The sequence below is a fragment of the Entelurus aequoreus genome, linkage group LG12 (genome assembly GCF_033978785.1).
Source record: "Entelurus aequoreus isolate RoL-2023_Sb linkage group LG12, RoL_Eaeq_v1.1, whole genome shotgun sequence".
Taxonomy (NCBI): domain Eukaryota; kingdom Metazoa; phylum Chordata; class Actinopteri; order Syngnathiformes; family Syngnathidae; genus Entelurus; species Entelurus aequoreus.
Genome location: NC_084742.1, coordinates 30,366,417 through 30,381,278, shown reverse-complemented (window position 1 = coordinate 30,381,278; position 14,862 = coordinate 30,366,417). Strand labels below are relative to the sequence as shown.

Sequence of the window (14,862 nt, the reverse complement as noted above, 5' to 3'; positions counted from 1 at the left end):
AAGTATACATACATTTAAAATAAGTCTGTTATTATAGTATTAACCAGAGGTGTGGACTCGAGTCACATGACTTGGACTCGAGTCAGACTCGAGTCATGAATTTGATGACTTTAGACTCGACTTGACAAAATGTAAAGAGACTTGCAACTCGACTTAGACTTTAACATCAATGACTTGTGACTTCACTTGGACTTGAGCCTTTTGACTTGACATGACTTGCTACTTTCCCCAAAACCCAAACCTTAAAAAGTTATTTGGGAGCGCTCCGTATCTTTCATTTTATACGTCTGTGTCTATAAGCGTGTGTGCTGCTTGTCAGCGTGTGTGCTGTCAGTACAACAGCCAATCAAATTAAATCTACGTTGTTTTCATCACACAGCTCTCATCCAATCCAATTGCAGGACAACCACCGAACATGAGTTGTCAAACAATGCGGCAGTGAGAAACAATTATGCCAAAGTTGGTTTCGTTCAGGTATAAAAACTACGACTTGGTCAACAAAAAACGAATTGCCGTATGCAAATCACGCAGTTCGAATATTACAGACGGAGACTCAACAACTTCCAACTTCGTTCGACATTTGAAGTTGCACAAAGAAGGGTAAGTTTTGAATGTAAGATAACGTTTATTGGCTAAGTAACACGACTTTTATTTGCTGTGTAGTTAAATCAGTGAGGCTGTAAACTCACTGCTAACGTTATAACCATAGACATCTTATAAGTAGACGCAGCATTGAGCGCTACTGCCTACTGGCGCAGACGAGACGCGGAGCCGCCATCTTGGAGTGGTGATCCGCTCCACTCAGTGCAATTCATTTGGCAGGAGCAATGAACTGTCAGCAAATTTAATTCATTTTACCTCACTGAATACCACTGATTTTCACGCGTTTTTTTTGTCATACGTGTAGCTATGATAACGGACACATGTTTTGGTGTTTTTATTATTCATAGTTTGCTTAACAGTAATATAATATTCTTATACGCTATAAATGACCAGACGTCCGAGATCAAAACTGGGAATATAATCCCAGAGAAGGGGGAAAAAAACGGTCAGCTATTTTTAAATTGAAGGAACAATATGATTAGATTATATATACATGCGTATATCCTACATAAACAATGTATGAATACATTAGATATCTATATATTTTAGGGACCTATAGACTGTATCTCTGTTGCTGCAGCAGCAGAGAGTTTATTCTGTCTTGACACTTTGTATTGATATTTTGTATTACATTCTTCCCTTAAATGATAATGTTTACAGTGATTGTTTTATATCTATTTTTTATGTATGTCGCTTTGGATAAAAGCGTCTGCCAAATACTTAAACATATATAAACACCTGAAAGTCTTTATATCAGCTAAAACCACCAATCTGTTTCACTGGATTTAGAATAAAACCAAATGCTGTCTTACCCAACAATGTTAGTATTTGAATATTGTTACTTGAAGACTTATTCCTGGTTACAATTATACTGTTAAGAAAGTATTGTCTTATACTTTGCCTAAAATGAGAAAGCATCATAATCAGTGGCGGCTGGTGAATTTTGTTTTAGGTGGGGCTGAAAGTTTGTATACCAAACCCCTGTAGGGGCGTCATCCTCCCCCAGAAGATTTCTTTGTGATTCTCACATACAAATATTGAAGATCTTTGCTCCTTCTCAACTTTGTGGTAATGTTATTTTCATAAAATACAACCAATAGTATGTTAATGTTTGTTTTTGCAAATGTGTTTATTCTGTAAAGGAATGAGTTAAATGTTTAAAATTGTTTAAACTATTAAAATGACTGGTTAATAGTGCTATTATGAATTGCAATGTCAGCACCATTTTTTTTCCTGCAATTTCGAATGCACTTGTTTTAATAAATAAATACAGCGTTTTAAAAGCATACACAATCTGTGTAAAAATATTAGTCTGTGGTTAAAAGGACTTGAAAGGACTCGAAACTCAAAATGCAGGACTTGGGACTTGACTTGAGACTTTCTAGTCTTGACTTTGGACTTGACTCGGGACTTGCCTGTCTTGACTCGGGACTTGACTCGAGACTTGAGGTCAAAGACTTGAGACTTACTTGTGACTTGCAAAGCAATGACTTGGTCCCACCTCTGGTATTAACATATACTTTTTCTTACATAATAATGTGTGGCCCTATTTTTCAATTGTTACTGCTTATTGTACAATGTAATTTGTGATTTCTCCAATCCTTTAAATCTCTTATTCATCAAAAACGACAAGCTACATATCTGGCATCTATTTCTGGTGTTATTGAAGACTGTACTTGTGTTGAGAGACTCTACTTCTGTCTCTCGATTTCTCCATGTCCGCGACAAAAAGCGAGTTGCAGCGAGCGTAACGTCACACTTGCGTCGTGCTGCTTAAAAGTCGCCACTGTCATCTTAGATTTTGAGCTCGCTGTCGGATACATTAAAGTACGCCCACAGTGCGGACATGGTGCTTCTGCTCCAGACAACCTGTTCCATATGGCTTACGTCATCACAACATTCAGTTTCAGCAGTGCTGTTTCGGAGAATAAAGCATGTCTTTTTTTGGCAGCCAAATTTTTGGTTCATCACCAGTCAATAGTGTGCAAATAATAAACTATGTTATCCATTCATACTGTTACTACCTGCTGGTCATAAAGTGTATGTTTGTGTGTTATGATGTTCGTTTTTGTCAGAGAATGAGGAAGTATTATTGTGTGTCTCGAAGTGAAGCACAGAGATGGACGTGTGTGCACGGAGAAAATACTTATTGGAATTGGGCCCGTAGTTAGCATAAGATTGGCAAAAAAAGCTACAAAGAGCGTCAGACTTTGTCTTCTTCTGGACACTACAATACATTACTTTACATGGTTTTCAAGCTAAAAACATAATTTTTAAGGTGTTGCAGCTAATACTTCTGCCGTGGTAATCCGCCACGATCAAATACATTAACGGGAAAACTTGAACATTGATGTTAACGATTTAAAAAAGGCACAGAAATTTGCAGCCCTTGTCAGAAGTCAAAAATAAAGATTAATGTGACGTAGGTAATCTTTAATTTTAAAAAGTGAGCTTTGTAACTTTTGTCATTAAAAAAAAGCTCTAAACTAACATGTTACTTAGAGAACATATGTCTGGAAACGTAAATGTTAATCTTCTAGCAGATTTTATGTTCTAATAACCTGCTTTCTGACTTGGTTTCAGGAGCTGGAACGTTCGTGGCGGGAGTACGATAAGTTAGAGGGTGATGTCACCTTGGCCAAGTCTAACCTTCTGGAGCAGCTGGAAGCCCTGGGCAGCCCACAGGTTACACAAATAATGCTCATTTTCCTCAGTTATTGACATCTAAACTGTACTGCTGTGTGTCTTTAGACAGAACCTCCAAGCCATCGACACATTCAGATCCAGAAGGAACTATGGAGGATCCAGGATGTGATGGAGGCACTGAGTAAAAACAAACCACAGCGCAGCACAGATAGCAGTAGGTGTCTCGAATAAATGAAATGTCAGTTTTGTTGCTTAATCTGTCACTTGTAAAATGACAATTTGATTTCAGCAGATTGGTCTGATTCCAAGCCACTCTCCAGTCTACAAAAGAATGAGGTAGGCTTCTGTGTCAACAATGATGAACATTTTCAGCGGTATATAGAAAAATACCAATCGACTCTGAGCATTTATCATCCCCAATACAGTGGAACCCATTTAAGTTGATCTCATTTACTAAGTCGACCAGTTTATCAAGTCCTGGTTCAGCGCATGCTTTTTACTATTATCAAAATGCCTGCTTAAGTCGTCATTAAATTTAAAAACCTTTATGTTGGGGTTTTGTTAATTTCTTGAATTATCGCTTGCAGGTTTTTGTAAAAGCAGATTTGTGGATAAATCAAAAATATTTTATTATTGCCCATCTCTTTCTGTCTCTGGCCAAAGTCACATTTGTGCACATTTTTGGTTGTGTCGACAACCGCTTATTTCAGCAGATTTGAGGATGTCTACATCAATGGGTTCCACTGTAAAAATGTAGAATATTAATTAGTTTATTTTAATACAATAAAGTATATGTGTTAAGAATAAAAATGTTTCTTGGTGGAAAAAGTAAGATTTTCACTGCATTTTTACCACTGGATAAGGAAAAACTGGACTTCATTTGTGTTTTATAAAAATAAGAAATAAACTCAATTTGAACTACAATCCTGTGTAAAAATATGCCTATAGCAGTAAAAAAAAACCTGGATAAATTACAAAAAAAAATATTATCACCTGTTCAAAGCTTGTATCTAATAAAATAAAGCTGAGCATAAAAAAGCTTTTCAAATAGAAGCTGGACAGAAAAGTGACATTCTTAGACTCCATACATAATTTATTGGTGTTAAGTAAATTAACAGTTGAATTACAGATTGTATAAAATTTAAAAAATAAGATACAGTATTTATTTAATATTATAAATGGGCAGCACCGTGGAAGAAGGGTTACCTGCCTCACAATACGAAGGTCGTGGGTTCGATCCTGCGCTCGGGATCTTTCTGTGTGGAGTTTGCATGTTCTCCCTCCGGGTACTCCGGCTTCCTCCCACCTCCAAAGACATGCACCTGGGATAGGTTGATTGGAAACACTAAATTGACACTAGTGTGTGAATGTGAGTGTGAAAGTTGTCTGTCTATCTGTGTTGGCCCTGCGATGATGTGGCAACTTGTCCAGGGTGTACCCCGCCTTCCGCCCGAATGCAGCTGAGATAGGCTCCAGCGACCCCGAACGGGACAAGCGGTAGAAAATGGATGGATGGATAGATTATAAATTGTGAGTAATATTTAACACTAAATAATAGGGGTGTCAAAAAAAATCGATTTTCGAATGAATCGCGATTCTTAGTTGTAACTAATCTTAATCGATTCCAAAAAATCCCCCCAATTTTTTTTTTTGGGTCAGCCACTCAGGCATATCATATTGTTGATGTAGATGCCCATATATCTACTGTACAGATTAACTTTGGAAAAGAGAAGGGTGGGTACCTTCTCTTGTTTTATTTGTATTTGACTTTATTAAATGTTTGGGAAGAATTTTATTAAACAAAACATTTTTTTTAAATAATATAGCAATTTATCAAAGCTGTTATCTATTTTATGGAGGAATGTAGTTAATCATAGAACTGACACCCAATGTTGTTAAAAAAGTATTGATTTTGAACTGAGAATCGTTTTGAATCAAGAATCAATTCTGAATCGAATCGTTACCCCCAAGAATCGAAATCGACTGGAATCGTGTGCTGCCCAAAGATTCACAGCCCTACTAGATAACACAGTTTAGCATAAATGATGCATGTTCAATGGTGATATTTCTGTTGTTGCTCCTCGTAAAGGTGGGTATGGGAGTATAACATCAGATTGAAATCATTCGAAAAGCCTACAGTCAATAGAAATGACAAGCTCTGCTTCCAAATATTAAATTGGCCAATACATCACAGAAAAGGGACGCTGTATGGGTCGATCTATTGTTCCTAATACAAATTATTGAAGTGTAACTGCGTTAAAAAAAAAACAAACACTGAACTGACATAAAAAGCGGAGCTTCATTTATTTAAAATGCAATTATGAACAGAAAACCGCACTAATAATACAAGATAAAAAAAAACAATTGTGATTGTATTTGTTTTTGACAATTTTCCCATTTACAGTAAGTGTTTGTGGTTTGGAGTTTCCTTAGCTTTAGCTGATGTTTGTTAATATAATTATTAGATATGACTATGTAGCACTTGGTACAGGGGTATTTCCAGCACTAATTTGAGGTTTATTTGATATGACAAATAAGATTTAACTTCAAGCTGGATGTTATATACTGTAGACCCATTGTTAATTAATGTAAGCATGTTACTAATCCAACAATTGTAGAATTGCCTGGAGTCACACATCTCCCTTTATTGTGGTCGCTACCTGTATTTTTAGACCTTCAAACCCCACACTAAACTAAGATAACCTGCTACAGCCTGATCACAAGTCACATTGATCATCTAACATAAACCTTACATCCAATGAAGTCCATTGAAAGCTATATAATATTGCCATAGTAATGGAATCATCAATGTGAAAAGTCGAGCTTAAATTCTCATGCACATTTTTTGACTTGGTTTCTTGCAACAACAAAAACATCAAAAACACCAATTGCATCCTTTGGCATCATATGAATGAGTATATCTAGTTTTCTGGAATGAGAACAGCTGTGTTAACTGTTAACAGGCAGTGACGTTGCTGCCACTCAGTCCTCTCAAGGACGACAATGGCCTTCCCCCTCGTCCTCCACTTCCACAGTACTACTATTCATCAGAGCACCCCCCTCACTTGCACCCTCACCATCCAAACTCCAGCAGCCGTCCACCTCCTTACACACAACGTCCTGAGGACCGCAAAACCGGCTCTAGGAATGGCCCGCACTGTGTAATGTCATCAGAAAAGGTCCATACTTACAGTATTTGCTTTCATTGTCGGCTGTGATGTCCATCAACCAGCACACAAAATCATCTGCTGAGAATTCTGTGTGCTTACTATTATTTCTACATCATCCTCATGTTTGTAATTTTTAAACATCCTGAAAACACTTCAGTTGACCTGCAACAAGGGGTAGGCAATACTGCAAATTTTAGTATTGATCCAATACTGACTAAATCCACGGTCATTGTTTCTGATACCAATACAATATTAACAGAATAAAACAATTATTCCATTGTATCATATACGCTACAACTGTTTGAGTGAATATAAAGTCAATTGTGCAAAATTAGTGAACAATAACAAAAACTATTACAGTATTGGCTCCATTGAAATTCTTTAACTTTTTGCGTCCAAAAAGCTTCATGTGTCCAGGGACTATACGTATATCAATAACCACAATATGAAAAACACACATTTGTAAAAATGAACTACAAATATCAATGTCATTACACTAGTATCAATCCAATACTAATACTAGCCGTGGTATCAATGCTAGGGATGTAATGATATTAAAATCTCACGGTATGATATCACTGTATTAAGGCCATGGTACGATATTATTGCGGTAATGTCAAAAAAAGATGACTTGGAAAAAATTCCTTAGTATTTCAAATCAAGTGCTGGTTTTGTTAAGGTACTTACTGTAAATAAACAATCCTAATGCTCAAATGTTGTAAACTACAAGGAGGTATTTTCAAAGTGCAAAGAACAGTGAAGGAACAGTGTTTGAAGTAAAAAAACAAACGTAAAAACAACTTTCAGATTAGTGTTTTTAAACTGACATTATAAACATGCTGTCATGAGGAAAACTTGACTGAAAGGCCCCACAAATTGATATTTGGTGTGGTTTACAATTTGGTTTTGTGTCAATCTTTTCTGGGTGATGATTAATCAAGTGACTTCTCATGTTGCTTGTATTGCAGGACTTGCTGACGATGGCAGTTTACAATATCTGCAAACTTTTACTTGGTCTCCTCTTTCATTTTCGTTGGCACGGGCTTTCCTGCTAGCCTGTGCTAAGCCGTTCTTTTTAATTGAACGTAACATTTGACGCAACATATTAAAACAGTTAATGGGTGGCGTAAAATATTCTGGTCAAAATACTCCAAGCATCAAGAATTATGGCCCACTTAAAATACTCTATTGAGATCACCTGGTTTTGGGGGGTGAGGACAACTACTGGGCTTGAAAAAAATTAATGGTCTTTGGGGAGCCATACAGTACAGAGCAAGAGGATTCCATTAATCTTTAAGTACTTGTCGCGATCTGGTGAGCGTTGCTTACAGCGTGACCCCAAGGATGCAGAGAATGGCAGGTGGAATGCAAGTAAAAAAAACAATTACTCACAAGGAAGCATTGAACCAAAACAGCAGACGAAGCATCAGTCTCAACGGAAGAATGATCCAGCACTGAAGGAGGGACCCAGGTGGAACTAAATAGAACTAATAAAACAAGGAACAGGTGTGCTGACAGGACATGGAACAGAAAGTAAAGGTACTGCAAAACACAGAGACCAAACAGGAAACACTGACTAAACAAGAGCACCAGAACAGGAAGTGATTTTAAACACAGGAAAACCCAAACATAACCAAACTGTCAGTAGCACTTCTGACTAGGGATGATGTTTGATAAGAAATTATCAAGTTCGAGCCTATTATCGAATCCTCTTATCGAACCGATTCCTTATCGATTCTCTTATCGAGTCCAGATAGGTTGTTGTATATTGAAAAAAAAAAACAATATTTGGTTTAACAAATCACTTCACATTCTCTACTGCTTGCTACTATAGTATTACCATATCTGAGTTATTGTGCAGAAATGTGGGGAAATAACTACAAATGTGCGCTACATTCGTTAACCGTGTTACAAAAAAAATCAATTAGACTGATACATAATGTTGGATACAGAGAACATACAAACACTTTATTTATTGAGTCAAAAATATTAAAGTTCGATGATTTGGTAAAACTGAAAACAGCTAAAATGATGTGGAATTAAATGATGGAATGGATTAAGTAAAGAAGTTAAACATTGTACTGATATGATCCAGTTTAAGAGGTTGTTCAAATGAATAGTGCTTACAAAGTACAAAGAAGAAGAATTATGAGAAATACTTTCAACCTTATTGAAAATAAGATATTCTTCATCTCAGTATATTAATAATGACTGAATTAATTAATTACATATTACAAAACTGTTGTATATACTAATTCACAGATATTTTATCATAAAAAGGTCAGTAAATGATGTATATATTTGTAAACGCTAAGAAGTGGGAAAGGGGTAGGATTAAATAAGCTTTACTTCTTCCTACTCCTGTAAACGGACGGCGTGGCGAAGTTGGGAGAGTGGCCGTGCCAGCAATCTGAGGGTTACTGGTTCAATCCCCACCTTCTACCATCCTAGTCACGTCCGTTGTGTCCTTGGGCAAGACACTTCACCCTTGCTCCTGATGGGTCCTGGTTAGCGCCTTGCATGGCAGCTCCCGCCATCAGTGTGTGAATGTGTGTGTGAATGGGTGAATGTGGAAATACTGTCAAAGCGTTTTGGGCTCCTTAAAAAGGGGTAGAAAAGCGCTATACAAGTACAACCATTTACCATTTACCATTAAAGTGAAATGATATGAAACTGTGATGTATTATACTGTAAGTGTGTTTATGTTCCAAATAAACTAAAGAAATAAAGAAAGCACTAGTTTATTAGACAGACTTGCAAACTCTGTCGTGGTGTAGATTACAAGATAACGTTAACGTTATCAGACACATACTAAAAGGCTCACGTTAATGTTACCGTTAGCCGCTGACTATGCTTAGGTAACGTTAGTCTAGCTAACATTACTGCCGTCCTGGTTGACCTAAGAGGTAACGTTACTACAAGTGAGCAGATATGGAAATTAACCGGCAACAGTTAACGTTAGTTACTAACCGGTGTCACCGCCACTGTAGCTGGGACAGGGGCAGCTGGCAGAAGAAGAGGGGCGTTCTTCGTCGTCACTGCCGCTGCTTCGAAGACACGACACACTTGTTGTACTTCCCCCGCTTACACGAGAGCGAAGCCTGGCAATAATTGCATATTGCCGCTTCCTCGTTTTTTTTGGTGAAATCAAGCCATGTCTTGGAGCACTTTTTCCGGTCCATTTTTTTCCTGCTTTTCCTATCTGCGCCTAATGACTGAGCTACGTGACGTAATTTCTTGTGATGTCCCACGGGGCATTTCTTGTCGGGACGAGATTCGTTCACAGGGATTCGAATAAATAACCAACTGTTTTTCTTTACTATAGTGGTCTCGATAACGGGTACCGGTTCTCAAAAAGGGATTCGAGTCCGAGGACTCGGTTCTTTTCTTATCGAACAACCGGGAAAACCGGGTTCGAGTATCATCCCTACTTCTGACAGTAGCCCCCCTTTCTATAACAAATTCCAAACGTTAAGTTTAACAAAAAGTCCAAAACCAAGGGAGGGTGGAGGGAGGAATGGTGGAAAGTCGCCAAACTGCGCTCCTGCCTCCTCTTTTGGCCGAATGGGGCAGGAGGCACGAAGATGAGTAGGTAGAGGCACACCCCCAACCTAAACCATCTGAGGCGCTCGTCAGCAGAGAGACGGGTCCAACCTAATTGCATGGGCTCTTCACCTGGGGACCAGGAGGGCAAGGCTAGGGGTACAGGACGTCAGGGTTCATCTGGCAAAAAAAACACAGTCGATGGAAGGAGCAGTAGACTTGGAGGGAAAAGTTTTGCCTTGCCACTGGACTATTTGGTCTGAAATCTTGATGGCGGTGGTAATAGCCTCATCTAAGGAATCAAGCTCCTGCCTCAGTGTAATCTCCCTGCCAATGGCCCGGTTGAGCCCACTCTGGAAGGCGGCGAGCAGTGCCTGGTCATTCCAACCAGATTCAACATCCAAGGAACAAAACTCGCTGGCAAACTCTCTCACAGAACGTTTGCCTTGGCAGAGTCTCAAAACGTGCGGACCGGCTTGTTGTCCACGAATGGGGTGATCATAAATCCGCTTGAGCTCAGCGGCGAAGAGAGCAAAGGACTGAGCTGCGGGGGAACCTAGCTCATGCAGGGCATTGAAGTAACTGAGGGGAGGCCCCTCAAGAATGCTGGCAATGAAAGCTATTTTGGCTGCCTCATGGACAAAGCAAGTTGACTGAGCATTAAAGGTGAGCTGAACTTGGGTTAGGAACTTACGGCAGGTGTTGGGGTTGCCAGAATACTTTGCAGGAGGTGGAAGATGAGGCTCAGCTGCTGGGACAACCAGTGCTGGGCGAGGGGCAGCGCCATCAGCTTGAAGTGGTTCTGCTTGCGGAACCGGCAGTGGAACAGCACAGATGGTCTCAAGCTTAGTGGTAATCTTCGACACCTCATCCACCAGGGTCTGAAGGGGTTTTTGGTGATTTACCAGACGCTGACCCTGGTTGCTAACAACCTCCTTGACCCTTTCAAAGTCTGCTGGGCCAGATCGTTCTGTCACAATTTAACAAACTGGTGGACCCAAAAGCAGACAAGAAGACAGATCCAAAGTCCAAAGGTTTTAATTTAAACGAACGAGGAATGAGAGAAAGCAGTAGTCAGCTGCAATGGAGGTGTTTGGCAGGCAGGCAGGCTTGAAGGCACTGAAGGCAGAGGAAAACAGGGAGAAGTTGAGGAGCAAAATCACCAGGAGCAAAAAACACAAAAGCAGCAGATCAGTAATTTCCTAAAAAGTGTTAGAATGCTAGGAAAACTGTCTAGAAGCGTTACCATGTGTAGAACTGTGAAAAGATCTGGCAGCGCCGTGTAAGAATACCATGGCTTTTATAGATTGGAGGTGATGAGAAGATGGCAGGCAGGTGAGTGAGATGATCGGTCGGTTGGAGTTCAAATCCCAGCCGAGTCATACCAAAGACTATAAAAATGGGACCCATAACCTCCCTGCTTGGCACTCAGCAACAAAGGGTTGGAGTTGGGGGTTAAATCACCAAAATGATTCCCGGGCGCGGCGCCGCTGCTGCCCACTGCTCCCCAAGGGGATGGGACAAATGCAGAGGACAAATTTCACCACATTTAGTGTGTGTGTGACAATCATTGGTACTTTAATCTTAATCTTAATCTTAATCAGTGACAGGTGTGCCAAACTGGGAAGTCAGGAACCAAAACTCCGCCCACACATACCCACACACAGACAAACACATAGAAACACAAGACACTGCAGGGACTGTGACAGTGACTCACTGGCTGGATCATTTCTCTCATCTCTGATTTCCACCATGACCACCCTGACAAGCCTGGTGGATCGCCCGGGGGGCGTTCGGCGAGGCGGAGTCACTGTCACAGTCCCTGCAGTGTCTTGTGTTTCTATGTGTTTGTCTGTGTGTGGTTATGTGTGGGCGGAGTTTTGGTTCCTGGCTTCCCAGTTTGGCACACCTGTCGCTGATCATCTCACTCACCTGCCTGCCATCTTCTCATCACCTCCAATCTATAAAAGCCGCGGTCTTCGCACACGGCGCTGCCAGAACGTTTCACAGTTCTACACGTGGTAACGCTTTTGGCCAGTTTTCCTAGCATTTTTGATTATCTTGTTGATCAGCTGCTTTTGTGTTTATTGCTCCTGGTGTTTTTGCTCCTCAACTTACCCCTGTTTTCATCTGCCTTCAGTGCCTACCTACTACAAGCCTGCCTGCCTGCCAAACACCTCCACTCCAGCTGACTACTCCTTTCCCTCATCCCTTGCTTGTTTAAATTAAAACCTTTGGACTTTGGATCTGTCTTTTTGTCTGCTTTTGGGTGCCCCGGTTTGTTAAATCGTGACAGTACTAGAGTCAGGAATACAACAGAATGGTGCAAATTGGCTAGTTATTTATGAACTTTATACCTCTTCACAGTTCTGTTTATATATTGGCAGCATGGCACATTCGAAACGTTTTTAAGGGTTTTTTCTGTTTGTGGCAGCTAGGGATGGATACCTTTCACATTTAAATCGATACAGAGCCAGTTCCCAGTTTTATTTAATCAAAGTAGTATATAATAATTTTGGAGTAATTTTGTGGCCGTTTTTGATGCACCTCACCGGTATATTCATATATGTTGAGTAACCAACGGCTCTTTAACACGCTCTCGTCGGTGAAATGTACGTTAGAAAATACACAACGACCAAAAATATACGTATTACCCTCATTTTGCCAAATCCTCATTAGATTTGGACCAAAAATTACGGATAAATTATGACTTTTGCGTGAAGTATGTCAACTGTGGTGTCTGCCTCCAATGCATTTGTAATCACTGCACTATATATGCCTGTGCTTTTACTTTTTCTGTTTTGAATATTTTTCATAGGTTTTGCTGTGGCAACTCATAGCTTCCTGATATCATTATCACCATATTAACCTGAATACTGAACGAATGCTGATTTTTACTGCATTATTTATTAATTTAGTTTGGATTATTGGTGACACCTGCAGAAAAGGTGCAATTTTGAAGCAAAGTCTTGTCAGGGTATTTGTATTAGTTCACTGTTACTGAGAGTGCAATATACTATGTTTCCCATTTGTATGTATGCTTGCTTACCTCACACAAGAAACTGTTGTTATTGGCTTTCCAACCTTCACGTCGCATATTTTTCTCCTTTCTGTATTGCGGGAAACATATGCAATTGCTTCCTGCATTTTTTGCGAGGGGCGCATTCCTATGCCACACAACAGGGCATGTTTACACGGCAAACGTTCTCCAATTACAAGAAATTAGGAAGTGCAGTGTCGCTTAGCTGCGGCTTCAAACTGGTACGTAACATGGCGTCCTGTAGTCCCGTAAATGCTTTTTGACCAATCATTGAGACGATCGCTTGACTCTGGACTACGGTTTGTTGCTTTAGCTAGGAAGTAGTCTTTGCCATTAGGTTGAATGTGCCAGTCTTACCTTTTGTTGAGTTTATACTCAAATAAGTATTATATTTTTTACACACCAGCTTTTTCATTGTAACGTGCACCTTCGTTGTAGTTCAACATAACCCAATTTAGAGGTGTTGAAATCACAATGTAAAATCTCTAATGCTATTCTTTAGCATGTCTAAGGCAAGTAAAATGTAAAGTGGCATCGAGCTAGCACATTTTGAAAAATGGAGCCTTACTGTTTTTAAAAACCTTCTTCTTGCTTTGTCGACATAGAAAATTGTAACATTACTTAGAGACAGTCCGGTTTAGCCCACTCTGAGGGCTTGACTGCTTGTTTCAAAGTATTGAAATATGTTACCTTTTGATTTTACGTGAATCAGTACCTGAAGTACCGACGGACTCTGGTTGGAAACTACAAAAGTACAGAATTCGGTACCTATCTATAGTGGCAGCTACACTAGTGACTGCTACCATGTAATGTTTACAGTGTTACGCTAACGGTAAGTTTATTGCAATTCAATAAACACAAGTAAAGTTGTAGTCATAAGGAGCATATTTGCCCCGCACTTAACGTGTTATCAGGTTTACCAACATGTTTACCACACAGCCACACTAGCTGGCATCTGTTTCATATATTCTTTGACAAAAGCAGACTTTCTGGTCAGGTGACTAAAGGAAAGATTTATTCAATCTATGCCGTTAAGCGTACTGAAGATGCATTTCATTTTTATTTATTTTTTCTCGTGATTCATTCACACCAGCATCATTCAAACAAATGTATGTGTATGTATTTGTGAGGTTTGAATGCATGCTATTTTATGCATGATAAAAATAAGTAAAAAATAACTACTGTTATGAAGTGGAACCCGTTTATGTCGACAACCCATCTATGTTGACTAACTCAAGTCTCGGTCCACCGTGTTCTTATTACTAAAAAAGTGATAGTCCACTTCTGCTTTCAGACCAAAGGAATAATTTCTTTAAAAAATCTGCCTTTTTTTTTTTTACATTTTCCTAAAGTCAAAAGTAAAAGGGCATATGATGGCTTTTTTGTAGTTGTTGACAACCGCTTATGTCGACGGCAGTCCAAGAAGCGTCGACATTAACGGGTACCACTGTATTGGATGTTTATGTTATGTTATATTATATATGTCTGCCTATTAGATTGTATTTCACAAAAGTAAAACAATAGCAATGAATACCACGTACAAAATATTGTCATCAATTGTAGACAAATGGTCATTTAGCAATGTGTTGTCTTTGCTTGCTCAGAGATCAATATAATACCTAATGTACTATATGTAATAGCCATCTTGCATGCGTCTCCATGTGTCCCAGTGTTGCCGTATGGTCGTACTTAAAGCACCTATGTCCTCACAGCAAGGTCCAGACTATCGGTTATGTAAGAGTGAACCTGAGCTGACCACAGTCAAAGAGGAAGTAGACGAGGCCAACAGCGAGAACAAGGACAAGAATGAAAGTGCCCAGGAGAATGACAATATTGTAGCCTCCAAAGGTGATTTTGCAT

General features: G+C 39.5%; 1 protein-coding gene across 4 annotated transcripts in view; it reads left to right on the top strand.

The window, feature by feature from the left end:
• Window positions 1-14,862, top strand: part of plekha5 (pleckstrin homology domain containing, family A member 5) — a 154,723-nt gene that overhangs the window by 127,073 nt on the left and 12,788 nt on the right. For all 4 annotated transcript variants that reach the window (XM_062065618.1, XM_062065620.1, XM_062065619.1 and 1 more), the window contains 5 exons: window positions 3,187-3,288; window positions 3,355-3,463; window positions 3,539-3,585; window positions 6,213-6,428; window positions 14,715-14,850. In XM_062065618.1, coding sequence (XP_061921602.1) covers window positions 3,187-3,288; window positions 3,355-3,463; window positions 3,539-3,585; window positions 6,213-6,428; window positions 14,715-14,850 — 610 coding nt within the window. The remainder of the gene's footprint in view (window positions 1-3,186; window positions 3,289-3,354; window positions 3,464-3,538; window positions 3,586-6,212; window positions 6,429-14,714; window positions 14,851-14,862) is intronic.